Source organism: Cataglyphis hispanica, chromosome 24 (genome assembly GCF_021464435.1).
Source record: "Cataglyphis hispanica isolate Lineage 1 chromosome 24, ULB_Chis1_1.0, whole genome shotgun sequence".
In the NCBI taxonomy this organism is placed as follows: domain Eukaryota; kingdom Metazoa; phylum Arthropoda; class Insecta; order Hymenoptera; family Formicidae; genus Cataglyphis; species Cataglyphis hispanica.
The window spans coordinates 2,043,635-2,067,404 of record NC_065977.1 but is presented as its reverse complement, the minus strand read 5'-3'; the positions used below and the strand labels follow the sequence as shown (position 1 = coordinate 2,067,404).

At 40.0% G+C, this 23,770-nt stretch overlaps 2 protein-coding genes across 6 annotated transcripts in view; one reads left to right on the top strand and one right to left on the bottom strand.

Moving 5' to 3' along the window:
- The first annotated feature begins 9,322 nt into the window (after positions 1 to 9,322).
- On the top strand, positions 9,323 to 12,591 carry LOC126858080 (uncharacterized). Its single transcript, XM_050608110.1, has 4 exons — positions 9,323 to 9,573; positions 10,280 to 10,496; positions 11,586 to 11,786; positions 11,886 to 12,591. Exons 2-4 carry the CDS (start codon positions 10,287 to 10,289, stop codon positions 12,087 to 12,089), a joined length of 615 nt encoding a protein of 204 aa, XP_050464067.1. The 5' UTR covers positions 9,323 to 9,573; positions 10,280 to 10,286; the 3' UTR covers positions 12,090 to 12,591.
- Positions 12,592 to 14,165: 1,574 nt separating this feature from the next.
- Positions 14,166 to 23,770, bottom strand: part of LOC126858056 (nephrin-like) — a 344,534-nt gene continuing 334,929 nt past the window's right edge. For all 5 annotated transcript variants that reach the window (XM_050608060.1, XM_050608062.1, XM_050608061.1 and 2 more), the window contains 2 exons: positions 18,628 to 18,858; positions 14,166 to 18,016 (listed from right to left, as the gene is read on the bottom strand). In XM_050608060.1, coding sequence (XP_050464017.1) covers positions 17,673 to 18,016; positions 18,628 to 18,858 — 575 coding nt within the window. In that variant the 3' untranslated portion in view covers positions 14,166 to 17,672. The remainder of the gene's footprint in view (positions 18,017 to 18,627; positions 18,859 to 23,770) is intronic.

Genomic DNA, 23,770 nt, shown 5'->3' with positions numbered 1-23,770 from the left:
ATGTGAACAAATGTGAAAACGTATTGAAATAGAAGAAGATTAATTGCTGTGATAAATAATCGGGCATCTGTAGTGACCAAGATTCAAAATATTGCTTGACAAATTACCTAAAATAAGCATTTCTAAATTTTTACACTTGTCATTTTCACGATTTTTAACAAAATTTTATTTTTTCTCGATTATAAAAAAAAAAAAAATTAATTGTTAACAGATTTCAGGTCTAAAACTTTTGAAGAAGATAAATTTATTAAAAATTTTCCCCAAAATAAAACTAATACAAAGATAAAAAAGAATTTATTTTGAATAATTTAATGATGGCTGAATCTTGGCCGATATGCAGGTACACACGATTATTTAAAACGCCATTATCTGTTTCAGTATCCTTTGCATTCTTTCATCTTGATTTTATTATTGATGAAAATATTTTTTTAACAAAAACCTTGGCCGTGTGAAAATGAAAATTTTACACGATGCTACAAGTATCCTACATTTCACGATTCGCTAGACTCCTATGATCCCTCGAGGAGCCTTCCATCGTTCGACACGTCAAAAACATCTCCGCGTAACAGACTAACAGACATCCTCCGTCTCAAAAGGTGCGCTCGCTCGAATCGATCGATTCGGAATCGCTCGGTTCGGGAGAGCAAGCGCGGCGATCGCGAACAGCTCATCTTAATCATCGATTCATCACTCGCCATTGCCTCTCGAAGGCACTCGCGCGTGAACATATCCAGATAGACGATACATCGACCGTACCAAACGCGCCGCGTAGCTGTACAGCCTCCGCGCGCCGATCTAATAGATCCGGTGCTGGCCGACGAAGAGGCAGGAGGTATGGACGATCTCGGCAGCCTGTCCGGCTGCTACATCGGGTTAATGACTGCCTGCTCCCTTTGCGGAGGAATGTGTGCGAGGGGAAGGACCTGAGGTAGAGAGGCACAGCCGAGAGCCGAGAGGAAGCGAGAGGGAACTTGAGGCCGGTTCGGGGGAGGATGGCTCGAATTGATACCAACGTTCCCGCTGACGTGGACGACGGAGCCGACGGACCCGCAGCTCCGCTCGCCGATAACAACCCTTAAATCATTCCTAACCGAGGGTCGCCACCCATCTCCACAACTTTCCACCCTCCCTTCCCGTCCCTCTCTATCTCCCCCGCCGGTCTTGCGTCATTCTTCGCCCGATGCGTTTTTCTACTTAGGGAGAAAATCGACGATATCAAGAAAATTGCTGATGGGGCCGCATGGAACGAATCGTGATTCTTACATTGAGTATGAAAATACTATTCTGCAATTTGGGATATGTCTTATATTAGTTTTATTATATTGGTTATCAAAAAACGCTTATGCTCGAAATATTGAGAGGCACTCTCAAAAATTAACGAACATTTTGATATAAGCATGATTCTTGATTCTTTTTATCGGACAATAGCAAGCAAGAAATACATTTCTTGCTTAAATATATAAATATAAAAATAAATATATAAATATAATATACTTCTTGCTTAAATACATTTCTCCTTTTATAAAAAGAGATCTGAGCGAAATAATAAAAAAAAAAAAAAAGGAATTAAAATGAAAGAAAATTAATGAGTCGCGCATCGAAAACAAAATTCTTCTTTATATAAAGAAGATTACATAAAATATTTCTATTAAAAAAGCTCTTACATGCGTATCAATTAATCATGCAAGCTTATGCAATGTTCTTGTCGGTTTGCGCCCGGACAGTCGATATCCGATAATGTCCCGAATCTAAGCGACAGAGTCGATCAACGAAGCGTTAATCGCGCGCAAAAGTGTCTATTGTTTAGATCGAGGACCATAACCGAGAGTACGTCGGAGGTGTCGGCGAGAGGGAGTCAGCGCGACCGTTCGCCATCATCCCTCCCCCGCCCCTCCTCTCTTCCCGTCCCGCGGGCGAAGATGCGTTGGCCCGTGAACTCGCCGATAATGCAGAATTATAGTCCACTGCTGGAACCTCCCTTTTCGAGGCAGTCGTGCGACTACGAAATCATATCACCTATCGCCCCGCGCGCGAGGGAGGGTGAGGTTTGCACGCACGCATTATAGCCCGCTGATTACATGCCCTCCGTTCTCCTCCCCCCACGTGCATAACGCGCGTCTATCCGGAGATTTGTTTTTGTCCAAGATATTTGTCATTCTTGATCGAAAGATCGTGGAATGAAATCGAAAGATGTAATTATTATAGTAATTATTATAAGCGATTATATGTGAGCAATGTGCTTCGGATTGCGTGACGCAATCATATCCAGGATGATTATCGCCGTATCAGGTCGCGAATGTTATAATAATTGAATTCAACGAAGATTTAATGGGATTAGGAGGAAAGGAGACGGGGAGACGATGCATCTTTCTCTTAAATTATGTTTCAGTTTGTAATCTAGTGTTCGCCGAGTGATAATATGTGTGGATGCGACTAAAAGCTTAATTGCGGGAAATTAAATAGTGCGCCGATCATACTATTCGCTTTTTCTTTTTCTCCGAAACGCAACAGAGGAAAATTGCAATTATTTCAAATTAAAGAGACGCGTACGTTTAATACGTTCTAAAAAGTTTTTGCGGCATGGCAAGTTGGGATTACTTTCTCTCGACGACACGCTCTACCTATAATACGTCTAGTATACTGCATTACGAAGTTTTCGCATCGCGCCGCTATTTCTCTCTCCTGCCGAAAGCATGTCAAGCGATGCACACGCTTTTCGATCTTGAATTAATAATCCAACCTCCTTTGTAGAGGTAGGATTTAGTTGTTGCAACTTTCGGCTCAATTTTCGTGATCGACGCACCCATTGTTCTCTCTTACCGCTCGCGTATTAATAATGCGGCGTAATTAAGGATGAATCAAAATATTGACAAAAACATGAAACTTTTGTAGATTTTACTACTATTTCTTCTGAGTGTTTGTGCAAAACTTGAACACAATTCTCTTAACGATTTAAAAATTATTTAAGTTTAAAGTATTTGTATTTATTATTAATTTTTTATTATATATATAATTAATTTATTATTATATATATAATAAATAATATATATAATTAATTTATTATTAGATATATAATTAATTAATTATTAATTTGGATTTATTATTAATTTTAAATTATTGTAAAAGATATAAGTGACTAATAATAGGGAAAACATGACTTTTACTATTAATGAAATAAAATAATTTATTAAATAAAAAGAATTTAACGATCTACGCAATATCTAGAGGAGAGTGATCACATTATATCCTTATGGATATTCTTGAGATTGATTGTGAATGTCGGCGATTGCTAATATTCGAGGAATAAGAGAAAGATAGATAGAGGGAGAGAGAGAGAGAGAGAGAGAGAGAGAGAGAGAGGAGAGAGAGAGAGAGAGAGAGAGAGAGAGAGAGAGAGAGAGAGAGAGAGAGAGACAGTGATGGGTCAACTACGAAAATTGGGTTCTACAGTTAAATCCTATCTCTATTCTATATTAGATAGTATCGATTGATTCATATTTAGATTATCATTTCTTTCAATTAAAAGCAAATCCTTTTTCATTATATATAATTTTTTTTCTTCATCATTTAATCCTAAAATAATCTAGAGAGCGAATTAGGAATGAAAAACATTTATGAGTCTATTGTTTTCAGGATTCAAGAGCTGCGATAGAGAAAGGAGACGGTATACAAGATGAAGCTTCGATGTGTATAATTTGGGGATACTTGGGTCCCCCGGGGACCAACTAGTGACCGAGATTGTAGGAACCGCTGGCTGTTCTCGGGGGGACAATCCCTAGCACAAGTTTCATCTCTTATTACTACAGGTTTATATAACGCGCGCGCCTGTCTTTTTATAGAGACAAAGTGGAAATTCAAATCAACGTGCAGTATTAACTGAACAGAGATATATTCCTTTATTAATAATTTAAAGATTCTATAATAAATTGGCTTGATTAAATATTACAATCTTAATTAAATATCCTAGATATCGTTTCAATTATATAAGAACTGCATGATCGAATAATTGTGTCAATTAAATCAATAAATACATTTTTTTATTTATTTAAAGTTGTGAATAGTATACTAAAAATAATGAACACAATACCGTACTTATTCCGCAATTCTGTTAATTATCTTCTGCTGCTACGTTTTGCTTATTCCCCCCTTTCCTTATCCAAACTTATCTATGGATTGACAATAATTGATTGTACTATGGGGACCATTTTATATGCGGTTAATATGGGTCGCGCGTATGTCTTTATAGCCGTTATCTGTTTAGCTATATCTACAATCTACCCTCCCTAAATTTATCGCCCCATCGTTTCTCCACTTGTGTTTTGTTTCATTCACACATAAGCTTGATATATATAAATATTATTAGATATGAGAGAATTGTCTTTTAAAATTACCTCAAAAATCATGGGACAATATGGCATTTTGAAGTATTTTATACAAATTTTTTTTTTTATAAAAAAATACTGGAAATTTTTTAATTAATGGAAATTTGATCATGTATCTATTTGTAATATTTACACGAATGTCAAGATTACTAAAAATATGAGAGAATTAATAGTGAAGTGTTATGTTAAAAATAATGTAATAAAATGTTTTCTCCGTGTATATAATTTTTACTCGACATATTTGACTTATATGCTTTAATAATTTAATCTCTCTCAAATGGAGTTTATAAAATGTGTCAGAAAACTTTGAAGAATTATTAATTCAGGATTAAAGTTGAAAATTATATAGAATATTCTTGGGGCCATCATGTTTACGAGTTGTTCGTCGAGATCGCCAACGAATTTAATCTTGAATTCGCAGACAATTGATCACGCACTGTGTGCGTGAAATCGCTCTAGTAGCCAAAGATGAATGGTCCATCGATCTAGCTTCGAAAGATCTGCATGAAACGACGTAAACATTACGCCATTTAAAGATCGCGATATTATTGAAATTCAATTCGATGTTGAAAAAAAAAAAAAAAAGAAATGTCAAAGCACAAATAGATTAGTTTAGATTGTCTCGGAAATTACAAAAATAAGATAAAATATCCAAGAAAAAGATGTAATTTACAAATCAGTCGTTATACTACGTAAAGCGAGAGCGTGCATTATAAATTTTTAAATTAGTAATGAAAAAACACGACGAAACGTGAAAAATTCGGGAATGCGGATATCGATTTTTTTTTAAACCGTTGAATCGGAACGAAAGAATATTTCGTTCAGCGACGGGATACGCAGTAAAACGCCGGCAGTAAACCCGGCAGTATTACACAGTAAAAGATTCGGTAAAACCAGAGTCGAACGTGCGGAAAACCTATAGAATCTTTTTGCCGGAGCGCCGCTCGTTAAGCTCTCTTGAAAACGAATAAAAATTACGCCCGCGAATCTCTAAATTCCTTCTACCGGCAAAAAGCAAAACCGCGCTCAGGCGATCTTTTTTACGCTTTCTCCGACGCATCTACATCACTACTAAAGTATTATCTGACGTTGCGTTAATTTCTCTCTAAAAAAGCCTTCGAACGTGTCACTGGCGGATATGAAGGATAAGAAATATTGTTCGACTTAGAAATTGTGGAATACTCGGAATCTCGAATGTTGGACCAAAGGAAAATCTTCCAATTATGAATATTTCAGCGGGACACAACTCCTGTATTGCCCCCCTTTCCCCTGCTTCCAGGGGTGAGGGTGTCGGTTCGGGTCAGTTGGGACGCGAAAGGGGGGGGGGGAGAGGGGAGCGTTGGGTTGGACGTGGACGTGGAAGAGGGCGGCTTTTGAAAGGGTATGGGTCCGGCATAGAGACAATAGTAGGCGGACAAAAGCATGATATACGGCGACCTCGGAGTGCAGTGGTATTAAAATCATATTTTTAAGCTCTCTCTCTCTCTCTCTCTATCTCTATCTCTTCCCATCCGTACCGCGAGAGAGGCATGAGAGCCGCGCTATCCTTATCCGATGGGCCCGCCCGTCTCTTTTACCGCCGACCGACCCCTATTCCGCACAATCCCATGCCATAGACCGCGAAATTGAGCGCGGAGGACAAGCGCTGTCTTTGCGGAGTGCGCGGCACAGGATTTAATTGAATTCGTCGGCTGTAATTAATGCGAGCATCGGCTAAGACGGATTGTATCGATTTATTTTCGATGTCATCTTTTCGCGATATAACCGAGACTTTCCAGGTCATCCATCAACACAACCATGCCGCGGAAAAATCTATCTGCTAGTCGATGCATCTTATTGACTCCTCCCTTTTACGTTCTCATTTATATATGTATAATTTAAAATATAGATATAAATAATAATATAATTAATAATAATAATTAATATTTTCAATTAAATTAATCCAATTTTGTTTAACATTTTATGCGTTGATCTTACATCGAATCCTTAAATAATACAACTCGACTCCTCGATACTTACGATAAGGGCAATTATTGCTGATAATATCCAGTTTGCTCGTGCACATGATGTTTTCATAAATTTGCATTCGTAGCGTCGAGCAGTTATGAAAAAAATAATCCCACGCTCTCTCGGAGCGCTTACGCCCGTGTATGCGGGCCTGGCCCCGGATGCTGCACTTCATTAAAACTTTTAAATTTTCCTCCATTCTCATCGCGCGTTCTCGCGAGTGTGTATAAAGTAACTCGCGAAAAAAAACCGGGAGAGTATTTTTGCGCCCGCGCCGCGCATGAATTTGTTGCCGGTCCCTTGAACGTCGTTACGTCAGAGTCGCTACAGCCCCATACATACCTTTCCCATGTAAGTATTCTCTCGCGCTATTTTCTTTCACGTATAGCATACGCAAACTGCGCAACTATTGTACCTTGTTGCAAACTGCAACGGGCTGCGCGATAATCCGTGTCAGGTGGATGCAAAAATGCGTGCGACAGCGGACTGAATTTTCCTTATCCCACCTTATCATTAATTCTCGGAGAGCGAGATTTTGTATTCCCGATTCTCTCTTGTTATATATTAGATTTTATTTTATACTATATTAAAAGCGAACACGCACGAATATCTCCTCAGAGAAGATTAATCCTTCATCTTATTGAGACTAACTGCTCGCGCGAGATCATGCTTCTACATGGCGACCCGTATTTAGGGAGAGGGTCAGTATTATTTCACTTATATTAATCTCCCGAGAATCCAAGAGCCACCGACGACGTTATTAGGCCCCCGACGGGGATGGGACGTCTAATCGACCTAGGAATAATGTCGCGTTTGCCGGTAACTCTGCCTTGGCAGAAAGAGAGAGGGAGAGAGAGAGAGAGAGTAAAGGATCGCTCCGAGGGATATTCTAATCCGTCCTTGGGAGAGAACTTCGCTCTGCGGAATCCGGCTGAGAAGAGGAAGCGTATGCGGCCTCTTCGTCAGCCTCCTCATGTTCGTAGAATAAACGTGCGAGGATAAACGATAGATCGGGGAGAAGAGCGGGGAAACGATAATTCGACTCGCTGAGAGTCGATGGTTGAGCTCCAAGTACCGGAGACTCCGAGTCGTTCGTGAGCGATTATACGGGGGAGAGGCGTGGGTGGTGGCGTTTCACCTTCTTGATATCGAGGCGACTACCGAAATTTCGCCCTAATCTCGATTTACGGCATCCCGGCAAATCATGCACCGTGCCTCGGGCACTTTCTCTTCCCTTCGCGCGCGCGCGTTATTAGGGTCGGCTATGAAAAGCCGCTGTCTTTCCAAACTATCGGCTGCGGGCGTTTGATTGCGCTTGTATTCGTATTCGTCGTGAAATTTTGTTAACGTGTCGTAAAAATATTTTCTCGATGGAAATACCTTTGGCAGGGACGCGCGCTTCGCGTTTAGAGTCGTTTATCGCGACTCGTGCAGGCAAGAAGCGGAAGAGGCCGAAACGATAAATGTGAGCATGAATAATATTGATAGGCGCATCTGTGTCTGAAACATAAGATCGAACGAGATGGATGAGAGTTACTTCATATCGGAAAGATTGAAATAAAAAATTTCACAGTAGGGGAGACGTTCGCACCGAAATTGTTGAATTATACGTCTGTGTGAACGTGCTTAACAGCTGTCTGCCAATGGCGCGTAGTACCCGCGAACTTATCAATTTATCGTGTATTCCTACGGAGGTTTCTGGCGAGGAGATTGCTTGGAATGTCGCCAGGCGAGCGACCGGAAAGAGAGACTTGCGAGGTGCGCCTGAGAGCCTTTGTGAGAGAAAGTGGTGAAAAAGAATGCACGGATAGTGGACTTGAGGCGGAGGGAATGGAGTTGGTGGACCGAGAGGATGGACAGAAAAGACGGCGAGTGGGAGGAAGTGAGGCAGGAAGGAAGGCAGGAAGGAAGGAAGGAAGGAAGGAAGCAAGGAAAGACGGGAGGCGAAGCCTGGAGCGAGGCGAAGATACCACGAAATATCTGTCAATCGCAAGAGGGAGAGAGAGAGGAGGACCTGCGCCGGCAAAGTCGATTTAACGCCCGTTAAGGAAGCAATTCCTTTAAGAAGGTCGAGCGCCGGCAGGGACAACGTAACCCCCCGAGGAGATCCTTGACCCTTGCCAAAGGACTTATGACCTTTCCGCGAGGGAATCGCTTCCGTTCGCCATTATCGGCAGACGAATAGAACATCAATAACCAATTCCGTAAGACTAATATCGCGAAAATTAGTTTTCCCAAAGTCCTCTCGCTTCCTTACGCTCCTTCTTCGTCCCATTTCATCTCTCGTAGAAGCTTCGTTAAAGGATCGCGGATTCGCTTCATAACGACGTTCATGGTTTTCTTAATGTCCACCTGCAGGAGGCGAGCGATCGTGAATCTTTTTTTATCGCCGCGCGATAGCCGTTATTTTCTCTCTCGCGTACTTCCTTTCATTTTCTTTCTTACGTTGCGAGCGTAAACGAGCTGAGCAACGAGCTCCATCGATGATTCGGCATCTTGAAAATTCGAATTATTAAACTTTTCGATGAAAATCCAATATATCACTATCTTCAATCATGGAACTTTTCTGATCTCGCACTATTTTCGTTTAATTTTCAGAGCGCGACATACAAAAAATCTGTATCTTATGGAAATTTTATAAACTCTCTGCAATTAAGACGCATAATCAGTTGCGCGATCACGCGATGAGGACATTCACGTTTCAAAGGAGTTATTCGAGGATATGTCGCAACGCTGACCCGTACGATACCGCGTCGGATGCAAATCTCGCGAGTCTTTCAAATGACGTTGATGAATAAGGAATCGTGAGGTCGCTTTGTATGCTATAACGAAATAGAGAGAAAGAGAGAGAGAGATAAGTGTTATAAAGACCTCGTCGGAAACTGAGTTTCATCAAGCACCGGCCTCCTTCTCTCGCGCAATCTCAGCTCCTTTATATATTCGCTCTTATCAGTGAAACGTTGTGCAGGAAAAGGGCGACACGCCCGAAGGAGGCCCGAAACAGGATTTTGCCTACCAAAGTTGACGGGATATTCGCGATACATTATTCCGCCGGGTCCTTTGTGTGCGCGTCGTGCCGTATCTGTTACGTTGTTCTCGCGCCTTTTTCATCTTTTCTTTGTCATCCCCGCTGGAATCGCGCACACACACACACACACACACACACACACATACACACTGCTGGGTAAAAAATCGACGACGGGTATCCCTCGCCTGTGCATTTAAGTGGTGTCAAAAACTTGGCGTCAATATATGTTGTGTATTTATTATAGGATATATGAATATATATTGTTATGTATAAATATATATATATATATATATATATATATATATATATATATATAAGTGATGTATAACGATTATATACAGAGTGTCAATGTATTGAGCGAGTGGCATATATCATACAAACAAAAGCTAATCGATCTTAATAAACATCATTCTTCTATGTCATCACGTCGGGGATAAATTTGCAGTATAATAGATAGATAGTTGTCAAAACTCTGTAAATATTTTTACTAAAAAATGGAAAAATGAAATTCCAAGAGTCTTAATCATTCCAACACGTCAAAATTTTATTGTCATTTCTCGCATAACTTTAGTTTTTGCCAAATATATCCTAAAGCGTTTATATATATATATATATATATATATATTTGTCTGTGAGAAAAATATATTTACGTGGATATAAATTCAATCGAACGTTGAAACGAGAGGAAAGACAAGCAAGTTTATCACTCTCAATGTTTGATTATGTATTAGAGAGATCTTGAGACATAATTTTTCTTTCCGTTTTTAACCTGATATAATAGTGACATGATTCTTTATTCGCAAAGGCTTACCCGTTGAGAAAAACGAGAGGCGGAATTTGCAATTTGTGTTATTCATTGCAGAAACGATATGAAGAGAGGAACCAAGTGTATCGCGCAAACCATTAATCTGTCCAATCCGAAAACATGCGTGAGGCCGAAGGTTCAGAAACTCGTCAATGCAGATGCGGATTCTTGCTCCGATCCTAACGACCGTCAGACGACCGATTACTGGACCGCTAGACCGGTAGCAGTTAAAGTTTGCTCGCGGAAAAATATGCAGAGCAAGTGCCCACCAAAGGTATATCAGAAAATCATAAAAATCATAAAAATTTTTTAAGATTTAATTAATTCTAAAATCTCACAAAAATTATTAATGAAAAATGTTTTTCTTTTTTTTTTTGCATAAAAAAATTATTAATGTAGAAGAGAGGAGTATATTATATATTCATGTAAATATTTCTTTAACACATAAATAGGAAACAAACAAATTGAAAATTTCTTCTCATTTTCAATCTCAATTTTTTTATATTTATGGATTTTAAAGGATTTTGAGGTTTAATTTATAGAGATTGAGCTTTTACTTTGTACTTCAAATAGACAGTAAACTGAACAGTTCTTCACTTCCAAAAATTTAGAAAAGACCTTTTCGAAACTATAGCTCAAATAATTTCAAAAAAAGATGATCTTAAAATATCAAAGTAAATGTTAAATTGAAAATTGAGATTGAAAATAAGGAGAAAATCGACCCGAGAAACGAAAAGATACCAGCATTAACATTTTCAATCTTTCTCTCTCTTTCTCTGTCGTTTTTAAAGATAAAAATATTCAATAATATTTTTTTTTTGTCTTGTATTAGATACATACGCACATATATTCCGTGCGAATTGAATCCAATTTCGAGTTAAATCATGTGGCTTGTCGAGCCTTGCGCGATATTGACACGCCGTGTAACGAGATGATGGTGTTCGAGGCACCTGTACGGAATTGGTTAGTCGATACGTAGTTGCGTTTACCTGGAATTAGCCCGACAGTCGGTGTACACTGCTACAGCGACTATCGATGGGTCTCTAATAGAGGAGGACGGTCTCCGGGCTCTCTCGTAACTGTTAGGGACATCATCTAGGTCTTGGAACAGGGAAGGAGAGAGGTCAAGCACACGATGACGTATAGCGAGTGAAAGGCTCGATTTATCGGGAGACTATTTATCTTTGCGATCGTTGATATTCATGATTCGATAAATGTCATCTTGTGTGCGCGATCGTATTGAATAAACGTATCGCGATTAAAGAGGAGTTGGTGTATTTACTGGAATGAACGAGCGGTCGCGAGTATCAATAAAATTCGTACTCTTGTTTGTGAAAGTCTCATATAAAATATCTCCATACAGATTTGCACAACAACCTGTCTGAAGAAGCCGGTTTCGAACGGCGAACGATCTCGCGGGATCGCGACGTTCCTTTTGAAAGGCACCATCGCCGCCGGTCTTATTTATTGGACTTGCGCGGAGGGTCTTTGGGGCGATAGCACCCAAACGGAGGATCTGTATTACAGAATGATAAGCACGTTTTCTCCTTATAATGATCATCCGGTAAATAAAAACGTCGAGTTCTCTCTCTCTTTTTTTTTTTTTCTCCTAAAACCGCACAGATCTGCTACTTTACTCTCTTGAAATGCTTTTTATCCGCAGGCGGAGCCGCCATTGGAGGGAATAAGACACTCAATGTCAGAAACGTACAATCGCGCGCTGGTGAAATACATGGATATTATCGTCGGTGCGATGCTGGAGATGCATCGAAAGCTGCGAGATATCTTATTCCCGTGCGATGTAACCGGAGAAGGGGAAGAAGCGCACGCGAAGAACATCTCGGACGAGAACTCGGCGCACATATGATTCCGAAATTGTGTCAATATTTAAGATATTACATTGCCGTGGATTGTATTACGGTACTCTTCTCGAGAAACTGTCGCGTACAAAGTAAGCTTTTGTAATTTCGAAATTATCGTGAAATTTTAAGCAAACGTGAATTATTGTAAGATGAAAAACTTTTCTCCCAAGTAAACGCTTGCTCGATTCGCGCGCACAGTTGCCATTAAAAATATTTTATACGGAGTGGTTTTTTTTTGCTCTCACACAAGCGGCGTAACCGCGAATACATAAGATGAGGATTAAAATTCCACGCGGCATCTTTTCCATTTTTTTCTCCCCGTAATGCTGAAGGGCACACAAGGGAGCTCGCGAAGCATGCATCTCAGCGATTTTTATGGTCCGCCTGTCTATTGCTGTAAAACCTTGAATAAAATCGGAATAAAAATCACATCTAGTGTTACATACTATCATCGTTGCAGTACTTCTAACGCAAGCACGCGAATTTCGTCTACACACAGTATGTAAATGTATATTGTGATGATTAATGTTGAGAGAATCGTCAAAAAAAGAAAATATATATATATATATATATTGTGCAAAAAATCATATCTTTTCTTGTGTAGAAAATCAATCTCTCAAACTGAAAATATCGTCGATGAAACAGGATGATATAAAATTTTCGAAAATCACATAGAAAAATGATTTTTTCACTGATCTTTACAAACAACATTCACACTTTACTTTTCTATTTCTCAATAAGATTGCATTAAAAAATCAGCAGTGATCATATATGTATATTTGCAAGATGTATTTAAAAAAAATTTTTTCTATATTTTTTGGATTGCTATTTTCTTGATAAAAGCCTCTATACGTACATACGTATCTGAAGTAAAATTCATATAACCAGTATTCAAGAATTCACATATATTTATATATTAATTTTATTATTCTTAGGATATAATAAATCGACAAAAAACTAGCTCTTGATCAAAAACTCTGATATTTCTTTAACAAAATATATTGCTCTTTTATCTCGTGTACAATATAATATAAAGACGCGCACTTTCTTAAAAACATATTACTGATCAAAACAAAGCCATTATCAATAAACGATTTTTTCAATAAGATCTCATTGAGTTGTTATATTTATAACTGAGACCAGTGACTATTATTCAGAGACAATACACTAATACCATTTAAGAGAATATTTTAATGACGCGCATAATATTTTAAGACTTACTTGCGACCGACTCTCCTCGCAGGGCACCACAGCAGGAATTTCTCAAAGCTGTCGCTCTGAGGGTTGACTCCTCACGTGCTGAGTATTCCTTTTTCGTCAAACCGGAAGGAAGTTTCGGCCCCCATTTTTCAGGCGCGTCTATCTTTTTGCGGCACGTGAGCGTCGTTTGTCAAGCTGCCTATTTTACTTTATAAGCGCGCTTCTCTCTCTCTCTCTCTCTCTTTCATTCTCTCCCTCTCTCTCTCTCTCTTCTGGGTATACAGAGTATCCTATAAAGGTAGAATACATTCGCTATTCTTGGTCAAAGGAAATAAGTTTTTTTTTTTTCTTTGACAGAGTTTCCGAGAAATGCATTATTTTCGCGAGATATCTCATTGTTTAATATGTCAATACTGTACATTCGTTGCTTCTTGATTCTTCGTGTAAACATTTTAGTAAATTTATTATAATTAAGTCTAATATTTATATCTTACATGTAGACATTGACGCCTCTGTTTACATTAAAACTCAAAGAAATGGAAAAAAAAAACATTTTTCTGCTATAAGAAAATTGCTTTCGTGTCAACTCAAATTTCTCTTCAAAAATATTCCATTAGAAAAATATGAATATTAAAGATTTAAATAACAGATATACCAAATTTTTTTTTACGCAAAAAATTAAGAAATAACGAACGCACCACGGTATTGGCACACCATAAAATATGAAGTTTCGCCAAAGGAAAAAAGATGCTTATCTTTTGACCAAAAATATCGCTCTGCACCCAATCTATGTAGGACACTTTGTATATCGATCGTGTTGCGTGGACAAGTACCGTCTGGTAGGCGAGTAATACCGCGCAAAATAAACACGTAGCACGAGATTTCGGACAATTAAACAGTTTATTTCAGATCAAAACATGGTGTCATGTATATACATACGACTTTAGTTAAACGATATGCGGAGTGGGAGGGGGTGGGGGAGAGGGAGGGAGGGACCTGATATGAAATCACCTATACAGTGAACCTTCGACGACGCCGATCGATTTACATATAGATTCTGTCGCGTCGTTACGTACTGATTATGTACAATCGTTACTCGCTATTATTATTTGCTTGTGACGTTTGCCCTTTTCTTTTTCTTTTGCCCTTGATTGGTAATTGGGTTACGTCGACACCCAGAACTCATGATTACCTACTTTGGCGATCTTCCTCACACACATACACACACATGTGTATACAGTATGTGTGTCAATGTCCTCGACGTTCCCCGTTTTACAAAATGAATGGGCAGTAGTGCTTTGTCTTATTTCTAATTCTCGGTCCGTTTTAATGTATTATATATCTTTCTCCGTCATTCGTCCCGAAACTTTTCGAAACAGATTTTCACGGACGTAAAAGATACATGCGCATCGTTGAAAAACATAGATGGCAGAGAATTTAAAAGAAATCTCCGTAAAACGGCGCTTATCGGAGCGCGACAATCGTCGCGGAAATAATTTCAACGATACTTCTCCGTGTAAACGTTAATAATTAAACCAGGTGCGCTCGACAATCATTTCGAAAAACTTGAACATTCGTCAACTTATCGACTTATAGACTCTTTCGTGATAATATATACAGCGATCACATGAGCTAACGAGCAATCTCGTATCTCGTGTGTACTTGATCATTAACGTTTTTTTTTTACACATCGGAAATAGACGCGCTACGACAATATCGATTTCGATGTCGGTCGCTTCTCGCGTCCCGGCGAGATAACGGCACTCGTTATTCACTCGTCGATTTCTCACTCGTATTTTTTTCTGTTTTTTTTCTTGTTTATACACATTACGGAGCCTATCGATCATTCAAAGCGAGAGAACTTTTCACGAGCACAAAGTTCACGTTACATCATTCCATTAGGGGTACGCTTTTCGTGTCGATTCGTTAGTTCCGTTCTCGCGCGTGAGAAGTTTTCACGACTTTCGTCGCCAAGTGTCACATGGAAGACCAGTTTTTGCAGACATCCTTACATAGTGAAGCTTCACGCGTGCATAGAAATTCGTGGACGCCGCGATATCTTGTGCTGCTCCATTTTTCTCTTTTTTTGTTTCTCCTTCTCTCTCTCTCTCTCTTTTCCCGTCGCGAATCAAACGAAGTCGCGAATAACGATTCGATAAAGAATTCGTTAATTAAACACATAATTCTAGGTATATATTTACACACGCGCACACGCCCGCACACACACACATACACATACGTCATCTGGGGTGAGAGTATTTCGATGAAAACGTTTGAGAATATTCGATAATCTCATAAGAGATATCCGATGTTTTTACGGGAATACAGAAAACTCATATCATATCGGTAGAAAAATTTACAAATGTTCTATCACACGTACACACACACGCACGCACGCATGCACAAACACAATTATCAATAGAGTACAATACGCGCCTGGTCTTGATTTTCTAAGAATCATTTCGCTTTGTACATTACACGGCTCGGCATATTCACCCTCTCCCCCAGATAGAAGGAGAAAGGGAGTTGCGTCTTCTCCGCCTGTTAATTCAATCATTTACTCGCATGTTATACACACAGGTGGACAGAGTACGATTGATGCGAGCTAAAGATGTTTCAATGTTGCTGCTGCGCGTCTTGTCGATGATTCATGAGCATTTGAGGAGAAGGGGACGGAGGGAAGGTGAAGATTGTATGAAATTTGATGGTATCGTTATTGCATGCGAGCAACGTCGTGCAAAGTTCGATACCATTTCTCGATGCCGCGCGCGAAAGTTGTGTGCCCAGAAATATCGAATTAGGAATTTAAAACGGGATGTATTTCGATGCCCGCGGTGTCTCTCCGCGCGGTGTTTTCCTCGCTCCCCCTCCCCTCCCCTCCCCTCCCCCCCTCTCTCTCTCTCTTTCTCACGCTTTTTATCGCGATATCGGAGCCGATCGTTCAACCTTAAAACTGCATTTCACGCTTTCAAACTACACACAGGCCGAAGTAGCATATCGGGCGCAGCACATTCCCTTTCTTCCCTTCTCATTCCGCCTTTCTCACCGTCCGATTCCTTCTCCGTGTACTCGGCCCTTCGCCTCCTCACTTATCCTTCCGGTATATTTTCGCGCGGTTCCTCCATTTGTCTTCATTCGAGCCATCGGAAAAGGGGTTCGTTCGAGAGAGCCTTTTATCTTTTCTCGTGTTTCACGGCCTGATGCTTCCGGACCAATGTCTCGCCGGTGAAATTCGGATTTATTTAGGGCTGTCGCGAGAGATGCTAACAAGTTCGTGAGGAGATGATACCGAAAAGGAGCAAGAAATAATAATAGGCAAAAGATTAATGTATATTGAGAAAAAAATTGCCTCTGAAACTGAGAAATATATAATAACGAAATAAATTAACTAAAAAGAAAAAAAAAGGAAAAAACAAAAAAAATAATCAATTACTTATTCGTTAGAAAAAAAATTCTACAAACGATATAATATTAGAAGAGGTGGAGTTTCAATGTTTGTGCAATAAAAATCTTATCTGCGAAAAAGTGAAAAGAGTTTTCTCCCGAAAACGCATTTATTCAATCTGCCAGTTCAATTTCGAGATAGCTCTCTTGCGAGTCTCGCCAAAAAATTCGGTTCTCTTTTCATTCGATTTGCGGTTGTTCCTCTGTAACGCTGATACAACGAAGAGAAGCGAGCTCCCTCGAAGAAACATTCGACAAGACACCGTCGAAAATCATTTGATTTGAAACAAAGAGAGGAACAAAGACGGTTAAGTCAACGACCGGGAGACGACAGAATGCTAGAACTTCGCGATACTTCCCACCACGAGGCGAGTGGGGAGGATAAGGAGGGAAACGGGAAGTTTGTTGAAAAGTTTTCGGTTGACTTCTCCGCATACTTTCGCTCGCTTCGCCTCGTGGATGGAAAATCAGGTAACGATCGCCGCGATCGTGTTTCGAAAACAATCGACGTACGGTGTCTCTAATCTCGTGAGTCATTTCCGCGAGAAGTTGTATTGTGAGAACTCGGACCAGCTCGCGTGGAATCAATCGTTCGCGAGACACATAATGCACGATCCGTAACCGACACGTAACCCCGACCTGCTATTGATCGCTCGAACCTCATCGTTTCCACCAAGTTTCGCCGAGTCGATCGCGCCGTATTTATAAACACACGTTAAAGCTAATAGACGGCTGTCAAGAAAACATAAACATCTCCTCGACAGCACCTCTCTCTCTCTCTCTCTCTGTAAAATTGCTCTTGGATACGTTGACAAGTGTTCTTCGAGTTCTTCGAGTTTATCTTTCGCCTGGGTCTCGCGATAGTTACATCTTCTCGATTGCTATCAAGGTGACGATGACGACGACGATGACGACACCGTGTCACCTGCGGACGAGCCTCGCTTCTAAACGCAGCTCTCCGGTAGTCTGTTGGCCATCAGTCTTCGCTTGATTGCCTCGCCGTCGAGACATTCGCCGGCCACGATAACGCCTTGACCGCCACCCACGACGACGCCCTGGGCACCGCCGATGACGACGCCCTGACCGGCGCCCACCATCACCCCCCCCGTCACCGGCATCCCCGGCAGATTCGATATTGTGCTCCTCGACGGTAACCTCAGCTCCGTCGGCCTCCCCGTGAACTTGTGGCAGAGCTCGTCTATGCTTGGCGTAGGTCCAGGTGTGACCCAGTGTCCCGGGGGATAACCGCCCGGATAACTCGGCGGGCTGACCTCTACGAGATTACCTTCTGGAACAGCGAAGCAGACGGGGATCTCTGTCGAAAGTTGCCGAATGTGAGGATAAATGCGAAAATAGAAGAGCCTTGATATCCTGGTTTTTCTCGTTTTTTTTTAGTTAAAATTTCGCGACAAGAATAAATACTGCTGTAACACCTCGATATTTTCTCTAATTCATGCGTTTGAGGAATAAGATGATTAATTCCTTTACTGGTGCTACTTTAAAGCTCGCTTTATAAAACAATAATACATATTTCCCAACAGAAATTTTTATTTCTAATTTTACACGTCGTGATATAGACATTTGAAAAAATAATACACATTAATTAGGATATGCGACACTTAATTTTTATCGCGAATCCTAAATCGTTTAATAAAACTGGTTTAAAAAAAAAAACAGAGACGCGAATTGTGGCAACTGCGTCATTTTCTCCATGTCGAGACAATCAGTTCAATGCTGCTAAAGTTTTCAGTTATCCCGCTTGAAAAAAATCACGCACGTAACTCTCTCTCTCTCTCTATCACCTATATAAAGGATATTGGCTGGCAACGAAGGAGCAAACGATCGTAATCGGATTCGCGCGCGGGCTGTTTCCGTTCGCGGTATCGACGAGAGTCTTACCGAACTTGTTCGGGATCACGTCGGGATCAGTCTCTACGGTCTGCTGGGAATTCTGCATGGGGTATTGTTGGGGCGGTAACTCGCTGAGTTCCGCCGGTTTCTCGTGCCGCGGTTTCGCCACGCGCTCTCGACGCACTCTGACCACCACGACCAGGATGATGAGGACCAGAGTCACCAGAGCGCCGACCACCACACCTATCAGCGGTGATAAGACAATGCTGGCGTCCTGACCTGTAACGATCAAATGAAGCAAAATGTTTACTCTTCTGTTTTTTTAATGTGAAAACTTAATTAAAATTTGCTTCCTGAATCGTTCCTTCAATTATTCAGTTAAGCAGATGCAGATGCGAAGAAAGTTCAGTTAAATATTTGCGGTCTATATTAGAAAAAAAAAATTATGAAAAAAATTAATTTATTAGAGACAAATTTAAAATGATACATTTGTTCAAATATTGTAGCGTCTGATCAGATAAAATATAATTTCTACAAATTTTAAAGCATTAAATTTGTGCATTGATTACTTTTCATTATTTAGAAACAAATGTTGCCAAGAGAGATCTGTCTGTCAATAAATATGATATAAATTATGTTCGCTATAATTTGCGTTTAAATTGACATTTCCCTGAATATTTGCTAAATCTTTAATTGAATCGGCATAAGAGGAGGATCGCGTTACAAAAATTTATATAATGGAATAGAATAAATTAATTCTGTTGAGGAGCGGCAAGAAACAAGAAAATTAATGTGGATATTTCTCCAAGGCGAAGGATTAACCACACTGTGTCATGGTAAAGAGAAAACGACTGGTTGCATCATCCACCCATATGCTACTTACAAAGCGCTTCATTTTTTTTTTTTTTTCTTTTTTCTACTCTTCTCCTTCTCTACAAGGCAGCTTTGTTACATGCGTAAACAAACCCCGACCGACGCCATAGAGAAAACATTTTATATTCCTCAACGTTGGGATTACATCTGGTATGCCGGTATTTTTTGCGGCGCCGTCACGTACACACACGGTTTTATTCGCATTTTGTATTTTCGAATCGCCCCTGGAATCTCAAGTAGAACTGGCAATCGCGTGAAAAAAGTATTCGGCCGCGAAACGTGATCGATAAGAAACGCTGGATGTGCCGTCATATCAAATTTGTTTATATCTCGCATGTAAAAATGAATTATTTAATCTTCCAAAATGCATCAAGATGCAACTTACGCGAATTGCTCTTCATCGATTTCTTTAAAAAAAAAAAAAATGCCTCTGATTTGGCATCAGTTATAAGCATTGTAAATCAATGAAATTTCACAGAAAAAAATCAGTTAGTAATAATGACTGTTTCAATCAATGTAATTTTTTAAAATCCATATTATTATAATATTATTTATAATGTGAATTTATAGTAACATGTAGTATAAATTTTGTTAAAGAGAAATATCAAAGTTTAATTAAGAATCTTGTTCTGTGGATTTATATAATTCTGAATTTAGATATTATCTCTCAAAAAAATAGCTCAAAATCTAAAATAAATAGAGTAAATTTTGAAAGTTATATCTTGCAAGTATATACGATTACTACTGATTTTTTTAATGAAATTTTCTTATCAGATGGACGAATAAAATATATTAATATATCTTCACTAAAGATCAGCGAAATATTCATTGATCTCCGATGGAATTTTGTGCCAGCTGTTTTCACTGATTTTCACTTTAGTTTAAAAGAGAGCTCAGATAAAAACAAACGATAATTTTCATTAGAAATTTTGCATAGAGGGGTAAATTCTAGTGAGACATTTTGTCGCATTTAAGCGCGACGAATACGATTTTCTCAAGGAAGAATCAACGAACAGTATGGGAAATCTTGCAGCGTTATTTTTCCCTGCTCTTAGAACTTTCGCCTCGCGATATACGTTCATGTGATAGCGTGGCCGGCGAAGCGTGGGATCGCGCCTGCTGTTTTTGTCGGATAATTAACAAAACTGCACCTCGTCGTGGGTTGCACCGCGATCAGGTGCGCCGCTCGGCATAAAGCGGACTGCGAAAAGCGAGAACCTTTAATTCTTAAATTCTCTCGTCTAAGAGGGGGAAAGGAGAGCTACCAACGCCAACTTATTTACGTCGATTAAGCTAGTCGAGATGAGTTTGTGCTTGCACGCTTATAATTTGACTCACGTAGATGGTTTTAATCACGTGTTATTTTCTACCTGCATTAGAAAATATTTAGAAATCGTCGATCACATCAGAGACTTATTCGATATTTTTTTTTTAATAATATAATTATATTGTATGAAAAAAGGTATACGTGTCGAAATATTTTCATTTTTTGTCATGAGAAAAGAGAAGTGGGACTGATATATCGAATAATAGATCGATTCACGTCGTGTCGTTTGTAGATTCGCGCGCCTAATGCACGCATATTTTTATGCGTGCAAACGCATCAAGATGCACATGGGCGCGCGTTATATTCGTGTGTGGGATGTTGCTGATACGCAATAATGCCTCCCGGTAAAACCCTGGATTTAATCAGCCGGTAGCTCAGATACCCGCCGCCATGACCGACTCCCGTAACTTAAGGAAGGTTCACGCAGGTATTATGCCGGGGACCACAAGTGTCAGACCGTGCAAATGAGCTTTCCGAGCTGCGTGAGGAAGAAAATGTGCTCGTCCCGCAGCGCAAAGCATCTTGGTACATTCTGGAAGGGACGAAATATCAAGATCTCGTCGCTTAACAAAGACACGCGTGCGCTCGAGGCCGCGAGCGGAGATTTTTCCGGGAGATGCACGAGAATTTGCGAAAAATGCCAAGTAATTGCGCGAGGGTATATAAGCCGGGGACTGAAGTTTCCTCTCTCGAGAACGCGCACACTCGACATTTAAAATCACGCAAAGTAAACTCGCATTCATTTACGCTATTAGAGTTGCGTTTAAAAAATTTTTTTTTTTTTTTTCATTTACGTTTTTTGCATGGAAATATTTTTCGCGGACGCATACTTATTTGTCACAAATTTATAAACACTTTTGATGGCGCCGCTTAAGACGTATTTCTCGCGACCGTAAGAGCATCTACACTGTAAATGAGTTCCGTGCATGAGAATATAAAGTCACACGAGACAAGAAAAAAAATGGATTAACATAAAATTTCAGTTAATAATTAACGTAATTAAAGTTTTTATTCTCTGCTACATAATCGCCTTAATAATATAATATATAATATAATAATATAATAATATAATATATAATTGACAGATTAATAAATAGCGCACAAGTAATATTACGCAAGTAATATTTTTTTTCGTGTAATTGCTCGCGCGGCCTTTGACCGGACTATAAAGAAAGATTTATGGAAGTCATAGTAACGCGTATACAACGAGCATGTCACGCGTGAGTACACATAAGTGACACGCGGACTCCTATTGCGACGAGCTTAAGAAACTCTCGTAAATTCATCCAGCTCTGTGGATGAACTGCAGTAAAGCTTTTGACAATTTAGCGGAGGAAGATTTATGATGGCAGCGCGCACGCTGTCTCGTGCGCGACGGCTTAAGCTTTTAAATATTTCATTCATTTTTTTTTTATTTTTCTTCGTTGTAAATTAAAAAAACGGACTGCCGCTCTATGCTAATATAAATCAAGTTCTCGCAGTCTCCTATATCTTATTACGCTTTCACAGCGCTTCGAGTAATTTTACTCGAGCGTAAGTCTCGCGCCCCTCATTCCTCGTGATACTCGTGTAACGTGTGCTCCTGAGATGGACAGATAATTTTTCAATTTATTATCATCCTTACGCGCGGAATGCGCTCGTGCGTTCGACGAGGAATTGGTACATTTAGCGATCGTATACAACCCTAAGCCTCCGATACTGTCTCGTAAAAGTTGCAATGGAAGTTTAATCGAGTTCTACGCGGAGGAACGTCTGGTGCCAGGGTAGTAAAGATAAACCGGTCCTTATATTGTCGATCCTTGCGAGAAAGGACTAACAGGATTCGCGAAGGCGAAGAGAGAGAGAGAGATCGCATATCCCAACGGATTCCCGAATCCTAAGTTCATCGAAGTTTAGATCACTAATCGGACTTGCAGTAGGGCCAGGGACGGAATCTAACCGCTTGGATTATTTGGGAAAAATATCCCTCGGCGCGAGGATTGCATCCTTGAAAAAAATTCCCGATCGTCCGAAACTTTTTCTATCTGTCAGGAAAGTTTGCTTGTATCTTGATCGATCGTTATTTTCGCCGATTATTTCTGCGTGCTCTTTAAGATTGTAGAAAGAGTCGATAAACCTATTACCGGAATATTTTTCAAAGTCGATTTATTTCATTAAACATTGTGACGCGGATAATTAAATTGGCTGCATAATTAATTTCAATTTATATTTTGATAGAAATCAGTATAAAATGGCTATTTTCCTCAGAACGTGCAATTATTAAATTGCAATCTTTTAATCGCGCGAGTAAACTATTTTAAATATATCTCGAGAGAAGATACGCCGATAAAAAGTTCTTTATCTTAACAAAAATCAAGACGCGTTATTTCTTAACACATACGAGAGATTCCGAGATTTCATTAAATTTGATTAACGGAGGAAAATTTTGTCCGATAAATTTATAGCGTAAAAGAGAGTTCGGGAGAATAAATCATCGCCAGAGAGAGAAAGAGAGAGAGAGAGAGGATACATTCGGCGGAGTTTGGAAAGATCCTCTTTAAGTGGGGAGTTACGTTGGCGTCCGCGTCAGAGGTAAGACGAAGCCTCGGAGGTCATGTGGCCGGTTAAGTCACCAAGAAGCCAGGCTTAGCCGGCGTCCAAATCCAAGTTCGGCTCACCTGGATTAATTCCAACATAGGGTCGAACTCCGGATCGCTGTTACGCCGTCCTTCCCCTCCCCCTCCCCCCCCGTCACCGCCCCTCGGTCGGCTAAAGCGACTTAGAGTCCCCCGCTTTCAATTAATGAAAGCGTTCACGCGGCGCACCGTCGTCGCTCCGTCACCATGGATCATCCCATGGCGAATCCCGTTAACCCTACGGCGCGTATCTAGGAAACTTATGATATAAATTCGCCGAATGTATGACGGTTATCGGACCGTCGACATAATTATTTCACGGCACTAATCGAATCATTCTCCATTTTGGAATTAATCTGATCTTTCGAAAGCATGA

What these genes read in the sequence shown, in the direction of transcription:
- LOC126858080 (XM_050608110.1), top strand. Translation starts at nt 10,287, where the DNA reads ATGAAGAGAGGAACCAAGTGTATCGCGCAAACCATTAATCTGTCCAAT. An exon ending in AGAGCAAGTGCCCACCAAAG is followed by an intron (nt 10,497 to 11,585) that starts GTATATCAGAAA and finishes ATCTCCATACAG; the next exon opens with ATTTGCACAACAACCTGTCT. An exon ending in CTCCTTATAATGATCATCCG is followed by an intron (nt 11,787 to 11,885) that starts GTAAATAAAAAC and finishes TTTTATCCGCAG; the next exon opens with GCGGAGCCGCCATTGGAGGG.